Below are 27,639 nucleotides of genomic sequence, written 5' to 3'. Positions count from 1 at the left end.
AGGGGGTTGATGACCTTGGGGGGAAGTCACATCTTTAATGGAGAGTGCTCCTACCCAGAGAGGCTGACCCCTGTCTGTCCTACCCACCTCCACACCCTAGAGCTATATTGAGAGGTGATAGTAGATGGCGTGGGAGGGGGGAGCTGGGAGATTGTTCCTGGGTGTGAGGGTGTAGGGGAAAGCCAGAGCAGGGGAGTCTGGCTTTGTTTCCTGAACACAATGTCCACTTAGTCATAACAGGCACGGCCTGTTGAAGACCCAATACCTACAGCCTCTGAGAGGTGGCGACACTGGAGGATGGGGAGGGGTGCCTTGAGGGCCTGGACACTTGAGGACGTCATGAAGAAAGCTATGTGAGTATGGGCTCCAGAAAGGTTGGGAGGGGACACCAGAGTTCTACCTGGGGTGGAGGGCCGTCTGCAGAGCCCCACACCCCTGGAATGCAGAGCCTGGGGCCCAGCTGGTGTAAATCCCCAGGACTGCCAGGCGCCCCAGCCATCCTCAGCAGCACCTGCACCCTCTGGCAGCACAGAGAGGCGGAAGGGAGCAGCCCCCCACCCCCACCCCTCCTCCCTCAGGCCCCAGGATTAATGCCTCTGACCTCTCCACCAGGAACGAAGGATGGCAGTGGGACAGTAAAAACCTATGTGTGCAAATGTTGGTGGGCAAATGTGTGCATTAATGTGCATAAAAGCAAGAAGGGAAATCTGCAAGCTTAAGTGGGTAAGTGAAAAATCTGCATGTGTATGGCTGAAAATGGCCATGGACTTATGGCTGGTCAAGTCTATATGTGAAGGTACTAGACTGTAGGTCTCTGTGCAAGTCTGCCTGAGGCTGTGTGGGAGAAACCTCACTGTATGAGGGAGCTGGATGACAGCCACTGTACCAGAAGCACCAGGAGCGGGGTGGGAGCCCCAGATGTGCCCCCAAATCAAGGCAGCCTCAAGTTCTCTAGAGAACACCTGGCTGGAGACTTGAGGGATAGAAACCAAGCAGAGCATTTTGGGCAGAGTAAGGGCAGGACAGAAATTCTTTTCCTGATGAAGGGAAACTGAGTCAGGGAGCTGATGTCCTCTCTGGGCATCCTGGTTCTAGCCCCCAGACCCCAGAACTGTGGGACTCCAGGTTTGAGAGAGTAGGGAGATGCTCTCAGCCTGAGGCTGTGTGAGGACAGGCAATGTAGAAAGCAGAGGGTAGGGAACCAAGGAGGGGGGGTCTGTGACTGAGGGATAGGGGACAAGTATTTGTCCTGCAAGAGAAGGTGACCCTCGCCCAGTGTGTTCAACTCACCCTTCAGATTAAAAATAACTGAGGTAAAGGCCATGGTGGATGGGGGAGGTGGTGCGAAATGGTCCTGTCTTCTCACTATCTGCCCATCAGCCCTTTGGAGGGGAGGAATGTGTCCAAGGACTAAAAAAAGGCCCTGGAACCAGAGGGGCTGGGGCAACGAACCTTTCATGGGCAAACCTGGGGGCCCTGCTGTCCTCCTGTCACCTTCAGAGTCAAAGGGATCAAGGGAGGAGGAGCCAGGAGGCAAGAGAGGTGGGAGGAGAGGGTCCCTCCGGAAGGACTCCAAATTTAGGCAGCAGGGTGGGGGAAGTGAGATATAAAGGAACCAGAGCTCTGTGGACACACAGAGACTCGTCCGACACAGGTAAGAGGGAGTTTGGGATGAGGGCTCTGCAGCCGGTGCAGACAGCTCCCCTCGAGGGCTCCTGTCTTCCTGGGAGTAGGGTGCGGGTCCACTGGGGGGCCCATGGGTTCTTTTACAGCTGCCTTCCTCCAGCTTAGGAAGTTCCCTTCAAGAGTGTGTTTCTACTGCAACACCAGCCCTCTTTCTTCTCAGACTCCATTTCTCTTCCTGCACCTTTCTGAGTCTTGCAGACGCTGCCTCCTTCCCCTCCTTTGGGTGTTTTCCTTCCCTTGGTCCTGATCTTATCAGGCTTCTTGGTCTTTACCAGTCCTTGTCTAGATGGTGCTTCTCTACCTGCTCTCTCCCTGGCCCTTCCCTCTTGGCTGTGTTCTAATCTGCCTCTCTGTGTCTCACTCCGTGTCCACATGTCATGGCTCACGCTTTTACTAACTCTTCACCCTTTTTTTTTTTTTCCTTTCTCTCTCTCTCTCTCTCCCTCTCCCCACCCCCACCCCATCCCAATGCTGGAGTTTGGTGGCATGCTAGGCAAATGCTTGACCCCTGAGCCGCGTCCCCAGCCTCTTTGCGTCTGTTTTGCTCTTTCATTCTCCCTCTCTGCCTCACTCCTTGTTTTGGTCTCTTCTGCTCAGTCTGGCTCTCTGGGTCAAGTCTCCTCTTCCCAGCTGGCCTGCATCTCTTGTTCATTCTCCTGTCTGTTCTTCTCTCTATCCTGTTGCACCTCTGGGCTGCCTCGCTCCACCTGTGGTCCCAACTCTTCAGGATTCTCTGAGAAGAGATAATCAGGTGAGAACCACCCCCCCCCCAACTTCCTCTGTAAACAGCAGATCAGGTTTCTCCTGCCAGGTCACTGGACCAGGGTCCTCAGTCTCTCCCCTAAGCAGCTTAGCACCTTCCCTTGGCAAAGTCAAGTCAACCCGAACCTACAGAAACCCCTTTTTGAAATCCACCTTCAGGTGACCTCGGAGGGCAAGGAAAGCAGAACTCCCAGGACAGGACAGGGGTGGGGAGGGGGGCGGGGGGGCGTTCAGCATGTGCCTAGGCAAGGGCCTATTGCTGTGGTGGAAAGCAATGGGAAAGAGGTGGGGCAGGAGGTAGGGGTGAAAAGGACAAGGCCACCCACCAAAGTCTGGGCCCATTGCAGAAATAACAGGTCCCTCCTGTCTTGGACCAGAAGAGCGACAAGATGACTGACGCCCAGATGGCTGACTTTGGGGCAGCAGCCCAGTACCTCCGCAAGTCAGAGAAGGAGCGTCTGGAGTCCCAGACCAGGCCCTTTGACATCCGCACTGAGTGCTTTGTGCCAGATGACAAGGAAGAGTTTGTCAAGGCCAAGATTGTGTCCCGGGAAGGGGGCAAGGTCACTGCTGAGACCGAGAATGGCAAGGTGCGTGGGGGCACAGTGTCGGGGCAGGGGGGAAGTTCCTGGGGGGGTGGGAAGTGCAGGACTGGAGCTACCTATAGTGGGAATTGAAGGCCTGAGGAGAGAGCTGGGATGCAAGGTCATTTCCCTCAACAGCCCAGCATCTGAGCCTTCTCAGAGGACTCTGAGCAGATGCATCAGGATGTCACCCCAGGGATGCATACCGCTTGCCAAAGAGGATGCTGGAAGGGGTGCAGGGGGTTCACTGTTTCCCCCTCAGAGAGGTCTTGTAGATAAATAAGGCACAGACACACCATTAAATGAAGCCCTTTTCCCCTGTCCCACAGAACATGGTGGCACATGCCTATAATCCTAGCACTTGGGAGGCTAAGACAAGAGGATTGAGAGTTCAAAGCCAATCTCAGTAACTTAGTGAGGTCTAAGCAACTCAGTGAGACCCTGTCTCTAAATAAAAATACTTAAAGGACTGGGGATGTGGCTCAGCAATTTAGTGCCCCTGGGTTTAATAACTGGTACTGAAAAAGAAAGAAAAAAAAAAGAAAAGAAACAAAGAAGCTCCCCCTTCTGGCACTTGCACCCCTCCTCTCTGTGCCTCAGTTTCCTCTACTCGTTCCTTTTCTCAAATTCTCCTCAAACAAACCAAGAGCCAACTCTTAGATCCAAATGAACATAGAGCAGAAACTTTTGAGCTGAAATCTCAGTACTGGGGCCAGTGACTGTCACTCGGAAACCCCTGCTCCTGGCTTGCTCACTCTAGCCACAAGAATCACCACAGCTCACCGGCAGGGCTCAGAGCTGTGTGCCTCCCAGAATTGCTGACTGAATGTTGCATCCACTGAGGTGTGTGATAACGGGCCAAAACCCATGGGGCCCTTGCTTTGATTCTTATCCTGACTCTGCCACTACCTGGTCACTGTGAAGGCAAATCATTTAATTGTTGAGAGCCACAGCCACCACTATAAAAAAATGCTGCAATACCTACTGACAGGATCTAATATGTCAGGCCATGGCAAATTAACTAATGCCAATCAAACCACACCAACAGTGGTACATGTGGTGTGTAGGGTCTGTAAGTTGTTCTTCCAGTAGGGAAAACCCTTGCCTTGAGCAAACACTGCCCTGGAACACAGACCCCAAGAGACAACTCCTGGTAACACATAAGGTGGGCACGTATCTTGGAGCTGCCAGTACCCAGGTTTGCCTCTAGATATTTAAAACATAGGGACGGGGGTGATGATCATTGGATAGGGCCTGGAGAACTGGCAAAATAAAAGGGTCCTAGGACAGTCTCTAGGGTAGAGAGTCTGTGAGCAGGAAAATTATCAGGGGACTGTGTCCTATAGTAGCTAGAAGATAGAACCCTGATGCTGGAAGAGCTAGGGGAGCAGAGCCTTACTTGGCAAGCACAGGCTGGGAATTTGGTTGTTGTCCTACCACCCATTTCCTCTCTAGACGGTGACCGTGAAAGAGGACCAGGTGATGCAGCAGAACCCACCCAAGTTTGACAAGATTGAGGACATGGCCATGCTGACCTTCCTGCATGAGCCGGCGGTGCTGTACAACCTCAAGGAGCGCTACGCAGCCTGGATGATCTACGTGAGTGGCTGCTGCACACTGCAGGGGCTCCTCGTCCTGGATAGAGGCCCTAGTAGGCCAGCAGAACCCTTTGAAACAAAAGGGATATGGACTTTCCCAAGGGACCCAGTCTCTTCCTACCCACTATCCCTGGTCAGCTGCAGAAAAAGAGAAACTGGCTGGAATAACTAGAAAAGCTCCTGCCTGTCACCACTGTCCATCCCAGTCTTCCTGTTTTCCCTAACCTCATGCCCAGCCCTATCTCCTACTCCAGACCTACTCCGGCCTCTTCTGTGTCACTGTCAACCCCTACAAGTGGCTGCCAGTGTACAATGCCGAAGTGGTGGCCGCCTACCGGGGCAAGAAGAGGAGCGAGGCCCCACCTCACATCTTCTCCATCTCTGACAACGCCTATCAGTACATGCTGACAGGTGAGCCCTGCACCTGCCCTGTGCCTGCCCACCCAACCCCCAGCTGAGCCCTCAGCCCTCACTGCATTGCCTCTCCTCTTTCTCTTCCAGATCGGGAGAACCAGTCCATCCTCATCACGTGAGCAAGTGCCATCCACCTACGGGGGAGGGGGTGGTATAGCCAGACTGTGATTGTAGGGGGTGTAGAGTATTGGACTCTTTCTCAAGGGAAAATCCTATACTGTGCTGGACTCTGGTTGCTTAGACTGGGAAGGGAAAAGCAAATGCTGAGCTCTGTATGAACAACAGCAAGAATCCTGGGTTCTGATTGGTCCCTGTTATCCCCAGTGGAGAATCCGGAGCAGGGAAGACTGTGAACACAAAGCGTGTCATCCAGTACTTTGCCAGTATTGCAGCCATAGGTGACCGTGGCAAGAAGGACAATCCCAATGCAAACAAGGTGTCGTGTGGCTGGCTCACAGGTTCAGAAGGGGGCAGGGCGTTGGGGGCAAAGCAGGGCTCCTGAGGGTCCACACTGTGTAGAAGACCTTGTTAGCAGGAGTCACACTCTGAAATCTGAGGTCTGACTCTCTTTGGAGCTGCAGACACACCAGCAGTTCATCCAGCCCCACCTCACCCCCCAGGGCCAGAGCAGCCTTGCTGCCCTCCCACCGCCACCTAGAAGTGGACAGAGGATGAATGCCCATGGTTCTGCTCCCTTCACAGGGCACTCTGGAGGACCAGATCATCCAGGCCAACCCTGCTCTGGAGGCCTTTGGCAACGCCAAGACCGTCCGGAACGACAACTCCTCCCGCTTCGTGAGTTGTCCCTGACCACTGCCAAGTGGCCTCATTCAGAATTGACAAGAGAAGGGGGTGCTGTTTTGCCAACAGTGGGCACACTCAGTTGATTGTACTGTGTCTAGCTTTGGGATATCAACAAGCATGTGCATACACACAAATCCTCCCAATCCTGTCCTGGGAACCCAAGGAAAGTGGCCCAGAGTCACCATAACTGTTCTCTAGCCAAGTAATAGAAATGATTTGGGTCATATTTTAGATTTCTATTACGAGTATCTCCAAAGCTCTTCCACAATGGACATAGGAAGATAGCACAGGCTTTGGAGCCAAAGGCCTGACTCTCTGTGCTCAGCAAGTTCCCACACCTCCCTGAGCCCAGTTCCTTCACTGTGAAACGGGGGCCATGACGTCTACCTTGCATAGTACTGATGGGATTACGTGAGAGAATACAAGAGGCATAAACAGGAGAAGTTCTCCCTGTGTCAGTCCCTGGGCTGCTAATTCCACTCACATTCCCCACTGGGCATTGGCACTGTTTTCCATTTTACTGAAAATGGAAAAGAGATACCGAATATGTCATTTACATTCCAGAACCACCAGGGTTTCTGGGTTGAGTTGAGGTGCATGATTTCACTCTGTCCCTTCTGGCCAGTCCCCTTACACTGTTCCATCTGCCCACAGGGGAAATTCATCAGGATCCACTTTGGAGCCACTGGAAAGCTGGCTTCCGCGGACATAGAGACCTGTGAGTAACAGCAGAGAGCCTGCTTGTCCTCTGAGTCCTTCTCCTTTGCCTGCCCTCCCGGCCGCACCCTGACCTCCTCATTCCATCCATCTTCTCTCTAGGTCGACATCTGCTTTATGGGTTTAGTTTTTTTTTTTTTTCTTTAACTCAGTCTTTCCCGTGGGTCTAGCTATTGCTCTGCAGGAGCCTTTCTCCCCATCTCCACCCTTCTGTTGGCTCTCCTCTCTTCCCTTCCTCTCCCACCTCACCTTTCTCCACCTTCCCCACCTCAGACCTGCTGGAGAAGTCCCGGGTGATCTTCCAGCTAAAGTCTGAGAGGAACTACCACATCTTCTACCAGATCCTGTCCAACAAGAAGCCAGAGCTGCTGGGTGAGCCCCACCTGCACCCTTGCCCCACTGCCTACCCCAAAGCCCACCTGTGTGCAGTGCGGGATCTCCTTCCCCTCACTCTGCCCACCTGCCTGCTTCCCTTCCCTCTGCTCACTCTCTTCCTCCCCCGCCTGGGACCCTGAGTCTCCTGCCTCCCCACTACACCACCGCACTCCTTACTCCTTCTCAATGGCTTCTTTCCACACCTCCCCTGGCACCTTTCTTCTCCTCATTTCTGGTTGATTCTCTCCTTCTCTTCACTTGCCTTCCCTTCTTCCACACGCCATTCCCGACCATCCTCCCTCTTCCTTCTTGCTGAGACCTCAGGTGTGCCTCCCCCCCATGTAGGTCTTCATGTCCTCTGGATTCTCTCCTTGGTCCTTGCTGATCCTCCTTTTCTCTTCCTGCTCCCTTTCCTCTCCTCCTCCGTTCTCCCTCCATTCTCCTCCCCCTTCCCTTCCCTGCCCTGTCCCTATCTCCTTGTCCCTGCCCTGCCCTCCCTTGCCTGGCACAGACATGCTGCTGGTCACCAACAACCCCTACGACTACGCCTTCGTATCTCAGGGAGAAGTGTCCGTGGCCTCCATCGACGACTCTGAGGAGCTCATGGCCACTGATGTGAGTGAGGAGGCCGGGGTGGTGTTGTGAGGGCTCCTGAGAGCTCCTGGCCACTGCTCCAACCTCCCTCTGCACCTCTGGTTCTGTCCCAGAGTGCCTTTGACGTGCTGGGCTTCACTCCAGAGGAGAAAGCCGGTGTCTACAAGTTGACGGGCGCCATCATGCACTACGGAAACATGAAGTTCAAGCAGAAGCAGCGGGAGGAGCAGGCGGAGCCTGACGGCACAGAAGGTGAGCAGGGCAGGCGGTCAGAGGTGTTGACTAGGCCAAAGGGGCCTGTTGACTTATCATGCCAGAGACGGTCATGGGAGCTGGGTCTCCCATGCTGTATCCAAAGGTCCTTTCAACAATTCTTAAGGAATTAGGTTGAAAACAGGCTTGTTTGGACCCCATTAGAGAAAGTGAAAGGAAATCAGGAGAAGTAGATGGTTGGAGAGCCTGGCCTTTTCTAAGGGGCAAGCCCTGAATCCAGGCTTTCTTCTCATTTAGAGCCCAGTTAGGCCTCTAGCCACTCATGGTCCCCAGACGGGCTGATTCCTGAGGACCTGAGGCTTGGGGGCCAGAGGAATGGGTTGACAGGTGGGAAGGACAGAGACACAAGGGAGTTGGGCAGACAGGGAATTCTCCCATGCCCACAGCTGCACTAACTAGAAGTGAATTGAGGCAGGGAGGGAGGATCTTTGTAAGTGCTCACTCTCTCTTTCTCAACCAGATGCTGACAAGTCCGCCTACCTTATGGGGCTGAACTCAGCTGACCTGCTCAAGGGGCTGTGCCACCCTCGGGTGAAAGTAGGCAATGAGTATGTCACCAAGGGGCAGAGCGTGCAGCAGGTATACTACTCCATCGGAGCACTGGCCAAGTCAGTGTATGAGAAAATGTTCAACTGGATGGTGACACGCATCAACGCCACCCTGGAGACCAAGCAGCCACGCCAGTACTTCATAGGAGTCCTGGACATCGCTGGCTTCGAGATCTTTGATGTGAGCCAGGGAGCCACTTGCACACTCACAGTCACTTGTGGAGGGCCAGCTATGGGTCAAGCACAGAAAGGCAGTGGCACTGACAGGGCAGTCATTGTCTCTGTCCTCAGGGCAAGCCCTCCTTCCCCTGCCCTGACCTGGGAGGGGACCAGCCCCACCCCTGCTGGGCTTGGGCATGGTGCATGGCACAGCCCTGGGCTGACCCCCGTGGCCACCCAGACACCTGCCTGCCTGACCTGCTCCTGCCCCTCCCTGCCTGCAGTTCAACAGCTTTGAGCAGCTCTGCATCAACTTCACCAACGAGAAGCTGCAGCAGTTCTTCAACCACCACATGTTCGTGCTGGAGCAGGAGGAGTACAAGAAGGAGGGCATCGAGTGGGAGTTCATCGACTTTGGCATGGACCTGCAGGCCTGCATCGACCTCATCGAAAAGGTGCCTGGCTCCATCTTCTGTAACTCCCTCCTCTGCCATATCAGAAAAAGTGACAGCCCCGCTCCCTTCTGAATTCAAGAAACTAGAGTTCCCCAGAATCCTGGGTCCTCCTCCAGACCCAGCTTTCACCCACTGTGAAGTCATGGGCATACACAGGATGATCCCCTTTGGTCTTTCCCCAAGATTTCTAATCCTGTTCTCTCTGTATGGTGGTGGCATTTCTGTAGTAAAAGTGAAGTGTAGAGAAGGAGAGTCTCCTGGCCTCTCTCAACCCCGTAAGAAGCATCTTTCATGGAAAAATCCTAGACTAAAACTAGAGACATTTGGCTTCCTATCCTCTTCCTGTTCACTGAGAAATAAGCCAGTCTGCAGCCCCTCTTCTCTGTGGATGGTCCTCAGGAGAGACGGGGGAGAAGGTGGGAGCCACCTCATGCCAGTGCTGACTGCCCTCAGTGTGCCTTTGTTCTTTGCTAACACAGGCCAGAGCCTGAGTATCTCCCATCCAAGTAGTAACTAGGTCCGACCCTGCTTAGATTCTGAGACAAGAGGAGATCTGGAACATTGAGGGTGGTATGGTCACAGAGAGAGCCTGAGTATCCCACCTGCACCTAGCCAGTCTCTACCTTCACAAAATGTGAGCTTCCCATAGTCTTTGAGTCATTATCCTAAAACTATGGGAAAAAAGCATGAGTACATACATATATACATGTATGTGTGTGTGTGTGTGTGGGTGCATATGTATGTTTTTCTAGAGAGATATTCTTTGGCTTAAACAAATTTTCAAAAGCATTCCTATACCAAGAAAAGCCAAGAACTACATTCCCTGAAAGATGGAGTGTTGTACAGAGCCTAGGTCCTTCTAATCAACCCTTGAAGCATTGCTACCTGTGTCCAGTAGATAGACGTCTGACCTGCCCCTGCAGTCTGATTCCTCTGACACTTCTGTTCCTGGCCTAGTGTCCCTGGTGCAGAGACATCAGGAAAAAATGGTCAGTGTTGTGAAGTATTGAGGTCTTGAGGGATGATTAGGAGTACATAGCTCTTTGCTGGGTCCCCTGAGGCAGAAAAGGTCATACAGGCTAGATCTGAGTGTAATTGGATTTAGGTCATTTCCAGGAATATTGGCTTCTTATCCTGGGACAAGAGGTAGAAGCACAGGTTCCCTTTGGCCCACCAGCAACACTGGGCTGTGGAGTCTTCTCGCTCAGGATGTGGGACTCTGGAAGCCTGGGAATATGCTAAGTGATTCTCTCTCTCCACCTTCCCACCCTGACCTCAGCCCATGGGCATCATGTCCATCCTGGAAGAGGAGTGCATGTTCCCCAAGGCTACTGACATGACCTTCAAGGCCAAGCTCTATGACAACCACCTGGGCAAGTCCAACAACTTCCAGAAGCCACGCAATATCAAGGGGAAGCCGGAAGCCCACTTCTCCCTGATCCACTATGCTGGCACCGTGGACTACAACATCTTGGGCTGGCTGGAGAAGAATAAGGACCCACTCAATGAGACAGTGGTGGGCTTGTACCAGAAGTCCTCCCTCAAACTCATGGCCACACTCTTCTCTTCCTATGCTTCTGTTGATAGTGGTAAGGAAGCAGCCCCTGCATTGAGCCAGGGGACTTTTAGAGGTGCAGGGTCCAGAAGTAGGCAAGGGGAGGCTGTTAGTCAGGAGGTCCCACCAGAGTCCATCTCTACCTCCCCTTAGTACCTGCCTTTGTCCACTTGGTGTTTTGCATACTGGTGCACATGTCTGCTTCCTCAAGGTCAGTAAGAGCAGTACATACAACATTGTCCCAGGCCCAGCATAGAGCCATGCAAGCAAGAATTCTTAGTCTACAGGAAAAAATGAACACATGGTAGAACAAATGGACCTGTAATTCAGAGAGAAAGAAAAAGGGTGTGGATTGAAATTAAAAGGATAAGAAGAAAACTAGAAAGTGGGAAGACATAAGAATGGAGGGGAGTGTTAGAAGAGGAGGGTTAGGCCCCTGATGGGATTTCAATGTCTACCAATGAGCTGCCTTATGGGCTTGGTCTTATCCAATCCTCTTTCCAGCTTTTAGAGGTAGTTACTCCATCCTCATGGAAACCTGAAGAATAGCCTTACCAAAGTCACAAAGTTATTGAGTGCCAGAGCCCTGTCCCTGCCCCAGGGTTCCTCTGTTGTTAAGCTCTTGTTCGTTGTTCCTTTTCCCGTTATTAGGGGATAGTGGTAAAGGCAAAGGAGGCAAGAAAAAGGGCTCATCCTTCCAGACTGTGTCTGCTCTCCACCGGGTAAGAAGGGCCCAGGGATTCCTGAGGACCTGTGGTGGGGAAGCCCTAGGCCTTGGGCTGCATTGCCCTATCCTGCTGCCCTGAGGTTGAGGAGGAAAGAGGCCAAAGTCATGTGGTAATTTTTAGCATGTAAATTCTAGACAAGCCTGAACTCACATCATGAATTAGTTGTCAACCCCCTGTCCCGTGGCTCCCATAAGTTCTGGTGACAGGGTGCCTGGGACCAGGGCTCAGGGACCTAAAAGAAGGCCCTTGTGGTTCCTAACTCTCCATCTTCATCCACCCCAGGAAAATCTGAATAAGCTGATGACCAACCTGAGGTCCACCCATCCTCACTTTGTGCGCTGCATCATCCCCAATGAACGAAAGGCTCCAGGTGAGCCCCAGGGAAGGCTTAAGTCTGGGGAGGATGCCTGATATCCACTTACCCTGAGAATGACCCCTTCTCCTCCCCTCTTGCCACAGGGGTGATGGACAACCCCCTGGTCATGCACCAGCTGCGCTGCAACGGTGTTCTGGAGGGCATCCGCATCTGCAGGAAGGGCTTCCCCAACCGCATCCTCTATGGGGACTTCCGGCAGAGGTGGGTACGGGCGTGCCCCGGAGTGCAGGGAGCAGAGGAGCAGTAGTCTGCAGACATCCCTGGAATTCTGTAGGCAGAGCATAATCCATGCTCAATGCAAGTGACCCCAGCACTCCCTTCCCCAGGTATCGCATCCTGAACCCGGCGGCCATCCCTGAGGGACAGTTCATTGACAGCAGGAAAGGGGCAGAGAAACTGCTGAGCTCTCTGGACATTGACCACAACCAGTACAAGTTTGGCCACACCAAGGTGAGTCTAGAGCCCTGCTAGGTGGTTGCAAGGCAGGTGGCCATGATGGGTAAAGCTGCAGGAGGCAGATCCTCAATTCCTGGCTTCCTTGTTAGCCCAAGAGCTGAAACCCAGGCTTCACTTCTCTCTTGTGTTTTGCATTTGCAGTCTTGGGTTTAGGATGTGGAGTGATGGGTCCTCTGGGAACTCATCCAGGGTCCTCCCACCTCTTTATCCACCCCAGTTGTCTCAGATCTGAGGCTGAGGCCTCCTTGGTTCTAACCCCTGTCCACAGGTGTTCTTCAAAGCTGGGCTTCTGGGGCTGCTGGAAGAGATGCGAGATGAGAGGCTAAGCCGCATCATCACACGCATCCAGGCCCAGTCCAGGGGCCAGCTCATGCGCATTGAGTTCAAGAAGATCGTGGAGCGCAGGTAAGGCAGGAGGGAAGGGGGAAGGCACCCCAGAGATGCAAGAGGCAGACAAGAGGTACCAACTGGTATGGTTCAGAAGATTGGGCTGCACATCCTGGCTTTGCCACTTACTTGGTGGCCTGAAAAAATTATTTCTTACCACTCTGGGTCTCATTTGGATTTTTTTTAAATAAAAATACTCCAAAGAAATACCATTTTAAAACACCAGATCAACCAAAATTATGAATGCTGACCCACTGTTAACAAATGTGTAAATTATCATTATCATTTAAAAATGAACAGTCACAAACTTTTAAATTCCCATCCTGAGTACTTTTCCACAGAGAAGCTACACATGTGCACCATGAAAAAAAAAAAAAAAGAATCTTCATAGGAACATTGGTCAGAAATCTAGAAACAATCTGAATTTCCATGTTTTTTATCCAAAGGTGAATAGATAAATAGTATTATAACCATTCAGTGGAATATTACAAAGCAATAAAAAGAGTGAACTACAACTATATAGTACAATGTGTTGAACCTTAAAGTGCATTGTTGGTTTTTTGTTTTTGTTTTGGTACTAGGGACACTTTGGTACCCAGGGAAACTTAATCACTGATTTTTATTGAGCAACTCCATACTCAGTGTAGTGATGTTGGGTTGGGAGTACACGTAGGGAGTAAGGCTACAAGAAGGGCTCCTGCCTCTGATGCCTACAAACTTGCTTAAATGGGAGGAAGGCCAAGTGCAGTTGGCTCCATGATTGAGAAGTGCTCCTTCATGGGGTTCCTCCCTACCTCCACGTTTCCTTGTCAGGGATGCCCTGCTGGTAATCCAGTGGAACATTCGGGCCTTCATGGGAGTCAAGAATTGGCCATGGATGAAACTCTACTTCAAGATCAAGCCACTGCTGAAGAGCGCAGAGACAGAGAAGGAGATGGCCAACATGAAGGAGGAGTTCGGGCGCATCAAAGAGACACTGGAGAAATCTGAGGCTCGCCGCAAGGAGCTGGAGGAGAAGATGGTGTCCCTGCTACAGGAAAAGAATGACCTGCAGCTCCAAGTGCAGGCAGTAAGTCCATGTGATTACCTGCTCATGTCTCCTTTTCTCTCACCCGGATCATAACCCTTTTTATCACAAGGGACCCCAAGTCTAAGAGCTCAGCTCTCCTTAGACCCTGCATATCTCCTCTCTTAATCACCAGTGTCTTCCCTGTCCTCTTCTCCCAGGAACAAGACAACCTCAATGATGCAGAGGAGCGATGCGACCAGCTGATCAAGAACAAGATCCAGCTGGAGGCCAAGGTGAAGGAGATGACCGAGAGGCTGGAGGATGAGGAGGAGATGAATGCTGAGCTCACTGCCAAGAAGCGCAAGCTAGAAGATGAGTGCTCTGAGCTCAAGAAGGACATTGATGACTTGGAGCTGACACTGGCCAAGGTGGAGAAGGAGAAACACGCAACAGAGAACAAGGTGAGGGCAGCTCCCTCTGACTCCAGCCCAGGTCTCCTCAGGATTCCCAGGCCAGCATGTGGTCCTGGTCCTTAACATGGAGGTCCCCCGAGATGTCTCCAGACCAGTGACCTTTGACCTTAAAGGGGCTGGGATTTGGGATTGACAGGTGAAGAACCTGACAGAGGAGATGGCTGGGCTGGATGAGATCATTGCCAAACTGACCAAGGAGAAGAAAGCTCTGCAAGAGGCCCACCAGCAGGCCCTGGATGACCTTCAGGCTGAGGAGGACAAGGTCAACACCCTCACCAAGTCTAAGATGAAGCTGGAGCAGCAGGTGGATGATGTGAGTAGAAAGAATCATGTTCTGACTCTCTCAGATCCAGATTTTGCAGTCAACACCAATGGTCAAGGGGGTTCCTGATCCCTAGACCTAAGTTCTATGGCCCCTGGAGATTTTTTTGCTATCTTCATTGGGCTAGGTCTCTGAATCCTGTGGGCTCTCAAGATTTCTCTGCTGATTTGACTTCCAATCCCATTGGACTTCACCTTTAAGTAAAAGCAGATGAACACATACGGATTTCAGGTTTTCTGGATGTTGTTCATTTTCTTCTCCTCACCAGCTGGAGGGATCCCTGGAGCAAGAAAAAAAGGTGCGCATGGACCTGGAGCGAGCGAAGCGGAAGCTGGAGGGTGACCTGAAGCTGACCCAGGAGAGCATCATGGACCTGGAGAATGACAAACTGCAGCTGGAAGAAAAGCTCAAGAAGTATGCAGCATGGTAGCCAGGAGGGGTTAATGGTGGTGTCAGGCCTGGTAGTTGGGGCTCAGGGTGCTGCACCTCTTCGGGTATGTGCACCCTGGACACATTGGAAATGAGGGTGATCACAACCCTCTACCTTCACTGTCTGGGCCAGGAGGGAGGGAGTTTCACTGTCTGGGCCAGCTCGCCATGCTGAGGCAAGCAAAGAGAATGGGCCCAGAGGAAGGAGGACCACTATTCACCATCCCCATTCTCCTCCAGGAAAGAGTTTGACATTAACCAGCAGAACAGTAAGATTGAGGATGAGCAGGCTCTGGCCCTTCAGCTGCAGAAGAAACTGAAGGAAAACCAGGTGATGTTCTTCCCAGCGCAGCCAAGGGGCAACTCAACCTCCTGAGGCTGAAGGAACTGCTTAGGGTTTTAGACGATGTCTGGAACTCCAGGCAGCCCCAGAGACTCAATTATCCCTGACTTACAGGCACCCTAGAACACCAGCCTACCCCTAGTGAGCAAGGATATATTATTTCAGCAACACTATTTTAAGGATGAATTGTACCTACTAAAAGGGTTTCTCTCTTTGAGATATGCTTTACATCATGGGCTTTCCGCTCTGGGGTTAGTAATGGAACTCAGTTCTCCCCTAATCCTTTCTCTGCATGGGTGGGGCAGCTCCTACCACCTTGAGCAAGTCACTTACCCTTTCTGATCCTCAGATTCTCTTCTCGTCTAACAAAACCCTGCCTTTCAGGATCAGACGAGATAATGTATATGGAACCACTGTGTCAACTAGAAAGTTCCACATAAATGTCATTTTGATAAAAAGTTACAGAAGTTACCAACCCCTAGCAAGAGAGTATTCTTTCACCATAGACCATGCATGCTAGTGCATACCTGTACTCCCAACTGCTTAGGAGCCCACAAGTTTGAAGACAGCCTTGGGCAACACAGCAGGACCTATCTCCAAAAAACAAAAACAACCCAGTCCAGTCTCTCTTACCTTTAACATAACTTGAATTTCAATGTGTTTTAGCAGTGGGTTTGTCAAACAAGCCCTGGAAACCTAAAGACAGGCACTGTCTCCATGGCCATATCTGGACAGAGTGAAAACAGACACTCAGCTACCAGGGGCAGGGCCTGGTTCTCTCATTTTCTGAGTAGGCTGCAGCTTATAGAAATAACTGGTCTCCCCTCAGCACAGAGGGTCCTTGGCTCAGAGTACAGGTAACTTGTAAGCACAATTTCATTCCTTTAAGCTATTCAGGGATTCCCCTCTCATCTTTGGTGCTCCTTCTGGGGTTTGGCCAGAATATTGGGCCATTCCTGGGATCTTCTATCCTGGTGCGGGCAACTTCTTTGGTTTTTTGGACCCAGAACAACAGTGTTGTTATCCTCATCAGGTCTTGACATGAGCTATGGCTTCTCCCCTCCCTCTTTGCGTTCTTGAGCATAAGTTCCAACTTCTCCATCCCAGGAACAGAAGCATAGGTCCTCTCTCTCTTCCTCCCAGGACCAACCCTGTTATCCATTAAAGCCACCTATTTTCCCAGATGAAGGAAACACCAACAATCCTCCTCTTTGCTTCTAACTAACCAAACAGCAGATCAAAATGGTAGATGGGACATTCTCCCAATTTGGTCCCAACCAGGGCTAAGCCCAGAGCAATGAGATAGGGGCACAATAAAGAGGAGGGCACTCTGCTAGCTCTCACCTGAACTAAAGGGAGCAAGCAAACTAGAATCCAATCCTGGTCATAAATAAGTAAGCCCCAAAGAGTGAGGAATATGGTCGATCAGACTTTGTCATTAAGTTGGAAAATTACAATAGTATTTGATTGTTCTGAGGCAATTGAAATATTGTTGCAAACATCTGTAGAAATACAAGCATCCTCTGTCCTGTCTTATGGTAAGGGGAGCACAATGTAGTAAATATGTGGACTCTGAGATTCCTGATTTCATGGGATCTCATGGTACTCCTCAGAACACCAGCTCTGAGAGTTGAAAGCTGCAGATGCCCAGATGGAGTCTGAGAAGCCCTCAAGAAATGCCTTGAAGGTTTCACTTCAACTAAATTCTTATTGATGGCCAGTGCATTATATGGTGCTTAGCCTTATCCCTGGCCTCTACCCACTAGACACTGGTAGCATCTCCCATTATATCATAACAATTAAAAATGCCTCCAGACATTGCCAACTGTCCTATAGGGGTGCAAAATTGCCCGTGTTAAGAACCACTGCTCAAGAGGGACCAAAGTATTTGGGAGTATTTTAGAGTCTTGGTGGGGTCCAGTGGAAGAGTCTGACCAGCTGGTCTGAGCCCTTCTCATCTGGACCCAGGCACGCATTGAGGAGCTGGAGGAGGAGCTGGAGGCTGAGCGCACGGCCAGGGCCAAAGTGGAGAAGCTGCGCTCAGACCTGTCCCGAGAGCTGGAGGAGATCAGTGAGAGGCTGGAGGAGGCCGGAGGGGCCACATCTGTGCAGATCGAGATGAACAAGAAGCGAGAGGCCGAGTTCCAGAAGATGAGGAGGGACCTGGAGGAGGCCACGCTGCAGCACGAGGCCACAGCCGCAGCCCTGCGCAAGAAGCACGCTGACAGTGTGGCCGAGCTGGGTGAGCAGATCGACAACCTGCAGCGGGTGAAGCAGAAGCTGGAGAAGGAGAAGAGCGAGTTCAAGCTGGAGCTGGACGATGTCACCTCCAACATGGAGCAGATCATCAAGACCAAGGTGAGCCCAGCTCCACTTCTCCTCTCCCTCTTCTCTCGGAAACTGTGGCTTCCTCCCGTGTTCTCTCTACGTGTCCTCTCTCTTGTCCTTCTCACTCCCTTCATCTTCCTTGATCTTCAGATCCTCTCTATCCTGCTCCTCCCTGGCCCTCACCTCCTCCTTTCTTTAATTCATGCCCCCTCTTCAGACTGATCCCTTTCCACACTGCTTCTGTCTCCCTCCTGCCCTCTGTGCTCTTCCCACCTTCGCCCTCTCTTCTTTCCTGAAGTCTGGTTGACCCAGTCCCTTCTCCCTGCCAACCCTGGCCCTTCCCGCATTCACCTTCTCTGTGTCCATTACTGCCTGAAGGCAAACCTGGAGAAAGTGTCTCGGACACTGGAGGACCAGGCCAATGAGTACCGCATGAAGCTGGAAGAGGCCCAGCGCTCCCTCAATGACTTCACTACACAGCGAGCCAAGCTGCAGACCGAGAATGGTGGGTGCCCCTGACCATCCCCACTCCTGTCCTGCATAGGGCATTGGTTTCCCTCTTTCACGGCCCACAAACCCCTCATTCTGCCTCCAGGAGAGTTAGCCCGGCAACTAGAGGAAAAGGAGGCTCTGATCTCCCAACTGACACGGGGGAAGCTCTCCTACACCCAGCAGATGGAAGACCTCAAGAGGCAGTTAGAGGAGGAAGGCAAGGTGAGGCCCAGCTAGGGGAAGTGGGACAGGCTTGATGGTGGCCCTGAACATTAAACCTCAACTCCAGAACTAGGTCTGGAGAGACTGGCACAAAAGTACACACCTATAATCCCAGCTACTTGGGTGGCTGGGGCAGGTAGAACACAAGCTTGAGGTCAGCCTAGGCAACTTAGTGAGATCCTCTTAAAATAAAAAGAACCGGGGATATAGCTCAGTGGTAGTGTGCTTACCTAGTATGATTCATTCACCAGTTTAAAAAAAAGGAAGGAAGGAAAGGAGAGAGGGAAGAATTGGGCCTGGAGGCTGGAGAGACACCTCCATAATGAAGAACACTCTAGTCCAGATTGTCCTACCTTCTAGCTAAGCAACACCCCATCAGTGCTTCTTTCCTTGTTGCTAAAGGCATGCAGTGGGCAAACTGGGAAGCCACTCAAAGACTGAGATTCCACCTCAGTGCTCATGCTGGATGAGGCTGAGGCTCAATTGAAGGGATTCCCTCTACCTCTGGTGTCCACCTCTCCCCAGGCCAAGAACGCCCTGGCCCACGCACTGCAGTCGGCCCGGCATGACTGTGACCTGCTGCGGGAGCAGTATGAAGAGGAGATGGAGGCCAAGGCTGAACTACAGCGTGTCCTGTCCAAGGCCAACTCAGAGGTGGCCCAGTGGAGGACCAAGTATGAGACAGATGCCATCCAGAGAACAGAGGAGCTGGAGGAGGCCAAGTGAGTGCTGAATGCCTCCACCCTGATTCTCAGAGAGGAACAGAGAACCTGGGGTGGAGACAGGCAGAGTGGATATAAGTAAGTGGTTTGGGGTGGGAGTGACAGGGGATGGGTGAAACCTGGCGGGCAATAGAAGTGCTTGAAAGGAAGCCTGGATTCTGCAGTCTGTGAGCCCTGGCTGGCCCTAACCCACTTCCTGTGACAGGCGAGCTTTTGGCCCGGGTTATACCTAATGCTCATGTATAAGACGAGCAAAAAGCTTGTTGGTCAGAGGAGCGATCGTCAATCAGCCTGATGAGGGACTGGGAAGAAGTTGCGCAGCCTATGCTGATGAACTGTTCTAGGCACCAGCAGTCTTGGCTCCTCTAGGCTGGGGTTCCAGTGTCCCAGGGAGCTGTGGAAGGGTGTGGGTCTTCCTCATCTGCAGTACCAGTACGAGAGAGTCAACACTGATCCCCACCGTTCCCATGTAGAGTCACACACACACATATTCCCCGGGCAGGAAGAAGCTGGCCCAGAGGCTACAGGATGCAGAGGAGGCCGTGGAGGCCGTCAACGCCAAGTGCTCTTCCCTGGAGAAGACCAAGCACCGGCTGCAGAACGAGATCGAGGACCTGATGGTGGACGTGGAGCGCTCTAACGCTGCCGCCGCGGCCCTGGACAAGAAGCAGAGGAACTTTGACAAGGTGGGTCATGGGTGGGGCCACAGCCAGTGTGCAGGTCTGGAGGGCCACAGGCATGGTACCAGTGCAAGGCCAGAGCTCACCTCCTTGGAGGCAGGGGAGGAAGGCTGAGCCCAGGCAAGGGGCCTGAAGCACCTGGACATGGGACTGGATGCGGAGGCTGCACAGTGAGCCTTGTCCCTTGCAGATCCTGGCCGAGTGGAAGCAGAAGTATGAGGAGTCACAGTCCGAGCTGGAGTCTTCGCAGAAGGAGGCTCGTTCCCTCAGCACCGAGCTCTTCAAGCTCAAGAACGCCTATGAGGAGTCGCTGGAGCACCTGGAGACCTTCAAGAGGGAGAACAAGAACCTGCAGGGTGAGCATCCCCAAGGCAGGGAGGAACTACAGGGGCAGGAAGGGTCATGTGGGTCAGGGTGAGCCAGATTTTGAGCTTTCTGGCCCTCTAACCCCCAGAGGAAATCTCGGACCTGACTGAGCAGCTGGGAGAAGGAGGAAAGAATGTGCACGAGCTGGAGAAGGTCCGCAAGCAGCTGGAGGTGGAGAAGCTGGAGCTGCAGTCAGCCCTGGAGGAGGCTGAGGTGAGGTGGCCTTCCAAGCACTGCCCCCCAGCCTGTCCTGCTGTCTTTCACCTCACCCTCATCCTGGAGTGACCTTGACCCCAGGACAAAACATATTAGTGAAAGGCTATCTACTGCCCCACTACTCATGGCTACCTCCAATGCCAAGGTCTGCACAAAGGGAAATGTCAGTCTTAATTTTAGGCAGAAGGTTTTTTAAAGTTTGAATCTGGCCTCATAATAACCACTCAGACAGTGGGGACCTGAGTTTAAAATGGCTTGAGGACCAAGTTTCCTCTGTGTCATTGGACAAGGTCCTTAACCTCTCTGTGTGTCAGTGTCCTTTTCTGTTAGATGACATTAATATAACATACCTCCAAGATTGTGTGTATGATTATTATGAAGATTAACTGATGTGATCTGCTCAAGCACTTAATTTACATTAGCTATTGTTTCTATGCATTTTTAAGGCACTGGGAACAGCCCTGAGTTTGGGACTTCTAATTTTTTCTCACTCAAGGAGAGGGACCTAGTAAACAAAGAGAGTTTTACATTTTAGAAATCCCTCTTTTTTTCTGTGATCTTAAAGTGGGTCAAGAATCCCTGCCATGTTAGTGTCAGGGGTCTGGCATCCGACAGGTTCAAACTCCTCCCTTCACAGAGGAAGACCCATGAGTCAGGAAGCCCAGGAAGTCCAGCACTTCCTCCCCAACAGGATCTTGGGTGCAGGGCCCACCTCCCCATCTCTTCTTCAGGCCACAGTCCTGGTGATTCCTGTCATCCTCTGGTCCTCCCTCCCTGTCCACCTGGGCCCTGACTGTCAGCCTCAGACCCCTCTCCCCACCCTCCTTCTAGGCCTCCCTGGAGCATGAGGAGGGCAAGATCCTTCGAGCCCAGCTGGAGTTCAACCAGATCAAGGCAGAGATTGAGCGGAAGCTGGCAGAGAAGGACGAGGAGATGGAGCAGGCCAAGCGCAACCACCTGCGGGTGGTGGACTCGCTGCAGACCTCCCTGGATGCAGAGACACGCAGCCGCAATGAGGCCCTGCGGGTGAAGAAAAAGATGGAGGGCGACCTCAATGAGATGGAGATCCAGCTCAGCCATGCCAACCGCATGGCTGCTGAAGCCCAGAAGCAAGTCAAGAGCCTCCAGAGCTTGTTGAAGGTACACAGAGACTCTTGGAAGCAGGAGGTCACCTCATCCAGAAAGGGGATTGGCTTCCATGGGTCCGTTTTAAGGGGACACCAGCCCCCTCCTGCCCTCGGTCATTGCAGAGACCTTTATCAGGTCCCTGCTAAGCTACTGCAATGGGCTCTCAGCCAGGCCAATAGGACAGCCTCAGAGGCCCAGAAGCACCTGAAGACCGCCCAAGCCCATCTGAAGGTAACAAGAGCTGAGGCTCTCAGAAGATGGGGAGCCCAGAGGAATGGTGAAGGCCATAAAAAGTGTCTTGGGCTAACAAAGATGAGAAACTGGGAGCTGCCTGTCTCCTGTATTTGGAGGCTTGATGATTAGAATGTCCTGGACCAGTCCAACCTCCAGGATAGAGAATTATTGAGGGAACATGCCCCTGTTTCCTCATTTGACAAGAGGTTGATGAATGTAGAATGGGGTGTTATCAGAGCCAGAATGGGAGGCCTGATGGTACAGGGTCCAGGCCTGTTCTCATCATGCTTTCCCCTCAGGACACCCAGATCCAGCTGGATGACGCAGTCCGCGCCAATGATGACCTGAAGGAGAACATCGCCATCGTGGAGAGGCGCAACACCCTGCTCCAGGCTGAGCTGGAGGAGCTACGGGCCGTGGTGGAGCAGACTGAGCGGTCACGGAAGCTGGCTGAGCAGGAGCTGATTGAGACCAGTGAGCGAGTGCAGCTGCTGCACTCCCAGGTGAGGGGTTCAGAGGCTATCATGTGGAACCCTGCTGAGTGTCAGAGCCCAAGACATCTACAGAAACCAGATGTTCCAAGTGAGCATGTCCAACCAGGATTGCAAATTATTTCACCTCTTGGGCCAACACTCATCTGTTAGTAGCAGCTGTCAGAACCACTATTTTGAGAAGTTTTACATATAAAGTCTAGAAAAAGCTAAAGGTGTCATGATTGATTGGTGATGGATGCCAAAGTCACAAATCTGGGAGTAGTAGAATGCATGCTGTTATTCGATACCCTTGACCTAGAAGACAGCCTCCAGTTTGCTCTGTAAACATGGGAGTCTAAAGAAGCATATCTGAATCTCTTTTTTACCTGAACTACAGAGAGAATACCATTTTCTGCAATTCCACTCACACTATTTTCAATTATACTCTGCAGTGGGTGTTTGTGCCCATCCATTGAAGTGCCCTGTGGAGTTTTGTCTTGTAATTTAATGTGTGTGCATGAATGACACCATCTGATGACCTACTGTCCTCTTTTAGCCCACTCCATTCTTTCTCTAACTATAACCACTTCCAGAATATTGTCCTAGTATGAAACTTGGTTTTGTTTTCCTTGGAATATTTTCATGCTCCTACATAAACATGCAACTGAAGAGTTCAGGAGTAGAACTGTGGACCTTTTGCTGTTTGAAAACTTTCTTCAGAGATGAGTAGTTTTACATATAAAGTCTAGAAATGATCCGTAGGAAAGGGAAAAACAGGTGCAAACCAATGTCTATCCCAAAAGCAGGGCTTGTTGTTTTAATGTGGCCCCTTTCAATTCTCTCTGGATAGTGGTGTGAAATCCAATAACAAAGTATATGATCATTTTCTCTACTCATATCTAGAACACCAGCCTCATCAATCAAAAGAAGAAGATGGAGTCAGACCTGACCCAGCTCCAGACTGAAGTGGAGGAGGCAGTGCAGGAGTGCAGGAATGCCGAGGAGAAGGCCAAGAAGGCCATCACAGATGTGAGTCCCCCACCCTGCTCACCCACTCCAGGCCCATGTCCCCTGGGCTAGGCAGTGAGGGTGTGAAGACTTGACCAGACCACGTACCCCGCTCTCCTGTGCACAGGCCGCCATGATGGCAGAGGAGCTGAAGAAGGAGCAGGACACAAGCGCCCACCTGGAGCGCATGAAGAAGAACATGGAGCAGACCATCAAGGACCTGCAGCACCGGCTGGACGAGGCTGAGCAGATCGCCCTCAAGGGTGGCAAAAAGCAGCTGCAGAAGCTGGAGGCCCGGGTGCGGGAGCTGGAGAATGAGCTGGAGGCAGAGCAGAAGCGCAATGCAGAGTCAGTGAAGGGCATGAGGAAGAGTGAGCGGCGCATCAAGGAGCTCACCTACCAGGTGCGGGCAGGTGGATCAGAAGTAGATGTGGCAGCTGCTTTGCCAGCACACACAGGGCACCTGCTGAGCTGCTGTCCAGGATTGCCAGGCTGCACACCCATCACCTGCTCTTTGAGATGCTGTCTGTAGATTTATTTTTCTTTCTGACCCTGGAGTCAGTTCCACTTGCGTCCATGAATTTTTGTAGCAAAAATGGAGAATCCACTTCCATTTTAACCAGAAAACTCTTTTAACCAGAATCCCCCCAGATTTCTTTGTTTGATTGCTTTTTTGCAGTGCTGAAAATCAAATCCTGGGATTTGTGCATTATATGTAAGAGGTTTACCACCGAGCTATGTCCCCAGCTCCCCTGCCCCAGGAGTTTTATAACCCAAAGTTATAAAAACATGGTAGCCAAAGTGCTACCATGAGTGCTACTACGAAAGCTTCAGAATAGTCCGGAAATCTTTCCACCTACTACCAACCTGACAGGGAGACATGAGTCAGGTGATGGGAAAGACTCAGAGTTCTTCCAGGAACTTCTGGGACCAAAAAAAAAAAAAAAAAAAAAAAAAGACCTTAGAGAAAAACCTCCACCTGCATAGCTCAGAGCCTTTGCTTTTGACCTGTTATTTTCACAGTCTTCTGGAAAGTAAGACCAAGAAGATGGAGATGTTGGTCCATTTAAAGGTGGATATCAGAGGCATAGGAAAGAGATTATAGATAGAGAACTGCAGATTTTTATGGATAAAGATGGAAAGGGCATCCTCGCACATACATGATATGAAAATAGGAATGATCAAATGACATTGGAACCAGTGATCCTGGTGCCCAGATTTTGGCCCAGGGCAATGTATTAGAATATTAGGCCATGATAGATCAGAATAATCTGGACAGGGATGGGGATATAGCTCAGTTGGTAGAGTACTTGCCTCCCATGCACAAGGCCCTGGGTTCAATCCCCAGCACCACACACACACACTCACACACACACACACACACACACAAAATAATAATAATAATAGGAATAATCTGGACAATGATAATATCCCCTTATTTCTGCCTTCCTCATTATTTCTCTCTGGTCATCTCAAGAACCACTAGGCAATAGCACCCAAGTTGTTCCAGGTGGGAACCCTATCCAACAGATCAAGGCTGGAACAGGCCAAGTGCATCCATATGACCACATTAGAGAATTCTATTAGGTTCTGAGCCCCTTCCCTGACTTTGGACCACAAGCCTCATTGCTTTGTGAGTCCCTGACTTAGAAGCTTGCCCTGCTCCTTTGACCTACAGGTAGAAGCAGAGACGGACCCTTACCTACCACCTCCTTAATCTGGGCTATTGGAGGGAGGAGGGGTGGTTGAGGCCTGGGGAGAAGAGTGGAATAGGGAAGACAAAAAGGTAATTGCACTTGTTGTTCTCTGAAAACTGGTTTCTCCCACCCACACACCCCAGACAGAGGAGGACAAAAAGAACCTGCTGCGGCTGCAGGACCTGGTGGACAAGCTGCAGCTGAAGGTCAAGGCCTACAAGCGCCAGGCTGAGGAGGCGGTGAGTTTGTGGTTTTCTCCCTTCTTTCATCAACATACCTACTATGTGTGAGAGCCCATGAGTATCTGCCATTGCCAGGCCTGGATGAAGGGTCAGCTCTAATCTTTATCAGACATTTATTCTATATGTCTGTGAGCTCTGAGCTGTGTCAGGTACTCTGAGTTCATGATGTAGTGACCCAGCACAAGCCCAACAGCTGCCCATAGTCCACACACCATAAACCCAAGGGAAAGCAGTGGAAAGGGATCATTGGTATTGAAGGCAGGAAAAAGGTCACAGAGTTAGAATCAGGCCTGAAAGGGAACCTGACTAGGCATAGCACAGTGAGGAAAACATCTGGTGAGCAGGAAAGTGTGGGCATGAGGTATGGATGAGCACATCTATGCAGGAAGTTCCAGGGTCAGCAAGCATCTGAGTTATGATTAGAATAGGTGCAGTGAAACTGGGCTCTGGGGTGGGGAGAGGGCCATGCCAGCCAGCATGGCATTTATCCTGGGCACTGGATGGCTGTGAAATATCCTAAATGCTGGACAAGTTTGAGGAAGGTGTAATGTCAGGTGCATGAGACCCTTTAAGGCTGTTGCAGGAACTTGGGTAAGAAGTGAGTGGTTCAGAGACAGGGAGCTGGTCTCAGGCCCCATCCTCACATCCTCCCCCTCCCCATAGGAGGAGCAGGCCAACACCAACCTGTCCAAGTTCCGCAAGGTGCAGCACGAGCTGGATGAGGCAGAGGAACGGGCCGACATCGCTGAGTCCCAGGTCAACAAGCTTCGGGCCAAGAGCCGTGACATTGGCGCCAAGGTGGGTCCCTCCCTTGGTCTGTACTAGTCAGACAGGAATCTCTGCAGAGAGCCCAATCCCATTCTCTCATCCGCTAAACTATAAGCACCCCTAATATGGGACCCCAAGATCACTGAAGCCTAACTGCCCCCACTTTCTTTAGTGGTTCTGGGGATTGAACCCAGGGCCTTGTACATGCTAGGCAAGTACTCTACCACTGTGCTGCATCCCCAGCCCTAACCTTTCCCTTTCTATGGGTATCTCTCTTTGCCCCTGAAAGCCCTAGTGACCTAGCACCTACCCAACATCTGAATCTTCCCCAAACCTTCCTCCCTCTTGCCAGCCGCCCCTCACAGCCCCTTTTTCTTTCTCAGCAAAAAATGCATGATGAAGAGTGATGCTGCCTCCAAAACCTGGCTGATGCTCACCCACAATAAACATGAGACCTGACACTGCTGTGCCTTTTTGTCCTTCCTGAAGCCCATCCTGGAGCAAGAGGGCTGGTGGCCACAGCCCCTCTATCAGAGCTGTGGGAATCAAAGCACCTCACATCTTTAGAGGAGGCAACCAAGCCCAGAGAAGTGAGGTGTTCTGCCTGGCAGCATGAGTCCTAGCTCTGCTTGGTCAATCCTAAGGAAAGGGGACAGAAATTTTAGCAGTGGAAGAAATAAAGGCACCAACAGGGTGAGCCAATTATAGACATTGAGATACAGAATTTTGGTGTCAAAGTGGAAGCTACCCTCTGCCAACCCATCTCTGAGGCCACTACCGGCATGAACATTGTCCTGGGATACCTGATCTTTGCAAACAAATTTTCTGCTGATGCCCAACATGGTTCAGAGCTGGCTGAGGAGGGAGGCACAGGGAAAAGATGTGGAAAAGGTCCTATTCTAGTCAGCTCCTTGGGAATAGCTCACAGGAATTACCAGCCTCTGTGGGTTAGCACCTCCCCCATGAGGGTATCCCAGGATTCCAGGACCGGCCAATGCTGAGCCCATTCAGTATTACAGGGTGGATGAAGTGTGGCAATGCTCATCCATTTTTACTGTCACACAGACATGGACAAGCACAGAGGCATACACAGGCACTCACCATTGAGCAAGGTTCTCCTGTCTCTGAGCTTTTACTGAGGACCACTCACATAGTTGCTCAGGGTTCAGCTGGTTTAACTTCCTTTTGCTCAAAGTAAAGCTCTACCCTCCACTGGACTTTTTGACCAGGCTCTACAGACCACCTTCTCATTCCTTTACCTGGCACCCCACTCCCCAACTCCACTAGTTGATCTTCTTCTATCCCTCCTTTCAGGTGGTGCCCATCCAATCACATTCCTGCCAGGTCAGCCACCTCGTCTTGAGAATTAATTATACATAAAACCAGAGAGCTGTGAGCAGAATCCAGGAAAACAAAATCCAGTTGGTTCTAGACTTGGAGAACCTGCCAGGAGAGGCTGTCAGATCTGATGAGGAGCCAGGGCAAAAGGATAGGAGAACAGAAAACAGGAGGCAGAAAAAGTCAATCCAAGAGAGGAGTGGGCAGGACCCAGGAAGCAGAGCACCACCCCAGAGCTCAAGATCCAAGGTCTAGGCAGGGCTTGGGGACTGGGGCCTGCAACTGTAAGGAGCACCCCAAAAGATAAAGGAAGGCATTTCATAACAGGAACAATCAAGCACTCGGGATAGGGAACAGAAAGTCAGCTGATTGCAGCCACTGAGCTGGGCCCTGTCTTAGACTGGGCAGGGAAATCCTGGCTGCACTGAACTCCATGGACCAGGCCAGGCTGATTCCCAGGCTGTGGGTGCTGCTCCAAACTCTTAGAGCTGAGCTCTCCCATAGCTTTCATTGTGGGAAGCCCTCCACCAGCCTGTCTCCCAATCTGTGAAGGCTCATGGATAAGGCTTCACCTCTGAATGCCTGATACCCAGCACAGGGACAAAAGGCACTCAGGAAATGTGTTCTGAGGAACCAGCAAGCTGAGAAATGGGCCCATTGGTGGAGAGAGCTGCAGAT

At 51.5% G+C, this 27,639-nt stretch overlaps 1 protein-coding gene across 1 annotated transcript; it reads left to right on the top strand.

The window, feature by feature from the left end:
* Window positions 1-2,837: 2,837 nt before the first annotated feature.
* On the top strand, window positions 2,838-26,063 carry Myh6 (myosin heavy chain 6). The gene is made up of 37 exons (XM_071606902.1): window positions 2,838-3,038; window positions 4,488-4,631; window positions 4,885-5,041; window positions 5,132-5,159; window positions 5,369-5,480; window positions 5,747-5,839; window positions 6,503-6,566; window positions 6,839-6,937; window positions 7,452-7,555; window positions 7,648-7,786; window positions 8,268-8,536; window positions 8,799-8,969; window positions 10,249-10,558; window positions 11,176-11,246; window positions 11,535-11,622; window positions 11,712-11,829; window positions 11,955-12,078; window positions 12,353-12,489; window positions 13,285-13,540; window positions 13,699-13,941; window positions 14,090-14,266; window positions 14,544-14,689; window positions 14,945-15,035; window positions 17,016-17,405; window positions 17,754-17,880; window positions 17,971-18,089; window positions 18,615-18,811; window positions 19,314-19,497; window positions 19,682-19,847; window positions 19,946-20,070; window positions 20,905-21,213; window positions 21,735-21,938; window positions 22,812-22,937; window positions 23,044-23,319; window positions 24,757-24,852; window positions 25,519-25,653; window positions 26,007-26,063. Exons 1-37 carry the CDS (start codon window positions 2,838-2,840, stop codon window positions 26,028-26,030), a joined length of 5,820 nt encoding a protein of 1,939 aa, XP_071463003.1. The 3' UTR covers window positions 26,031-26,063.
* The last annotated feature ends 1,576 nt before the right edge of the window (window positions 26,064-27,639 follow it).

This window comes from Marmota flaviventris, chromosome 2 (genome assembly GCF_047511675.1).
Source record: "Marmota flaviventris isolate mMarFla1 chromosome 2, mMarFla1.hap1, whole genome shotgun sequence".
NCBI classification, from domain to species: Eukaryota; Metazoa; Chordata; class Mammalia; order Rodentia; family Sciuridae; genus Marmota; species Marmota flaviventris.
Note: the sequence above shows the minus strand (reverse complement) of the source record. Positions and strands in the feature narration are given on the sequence as shown.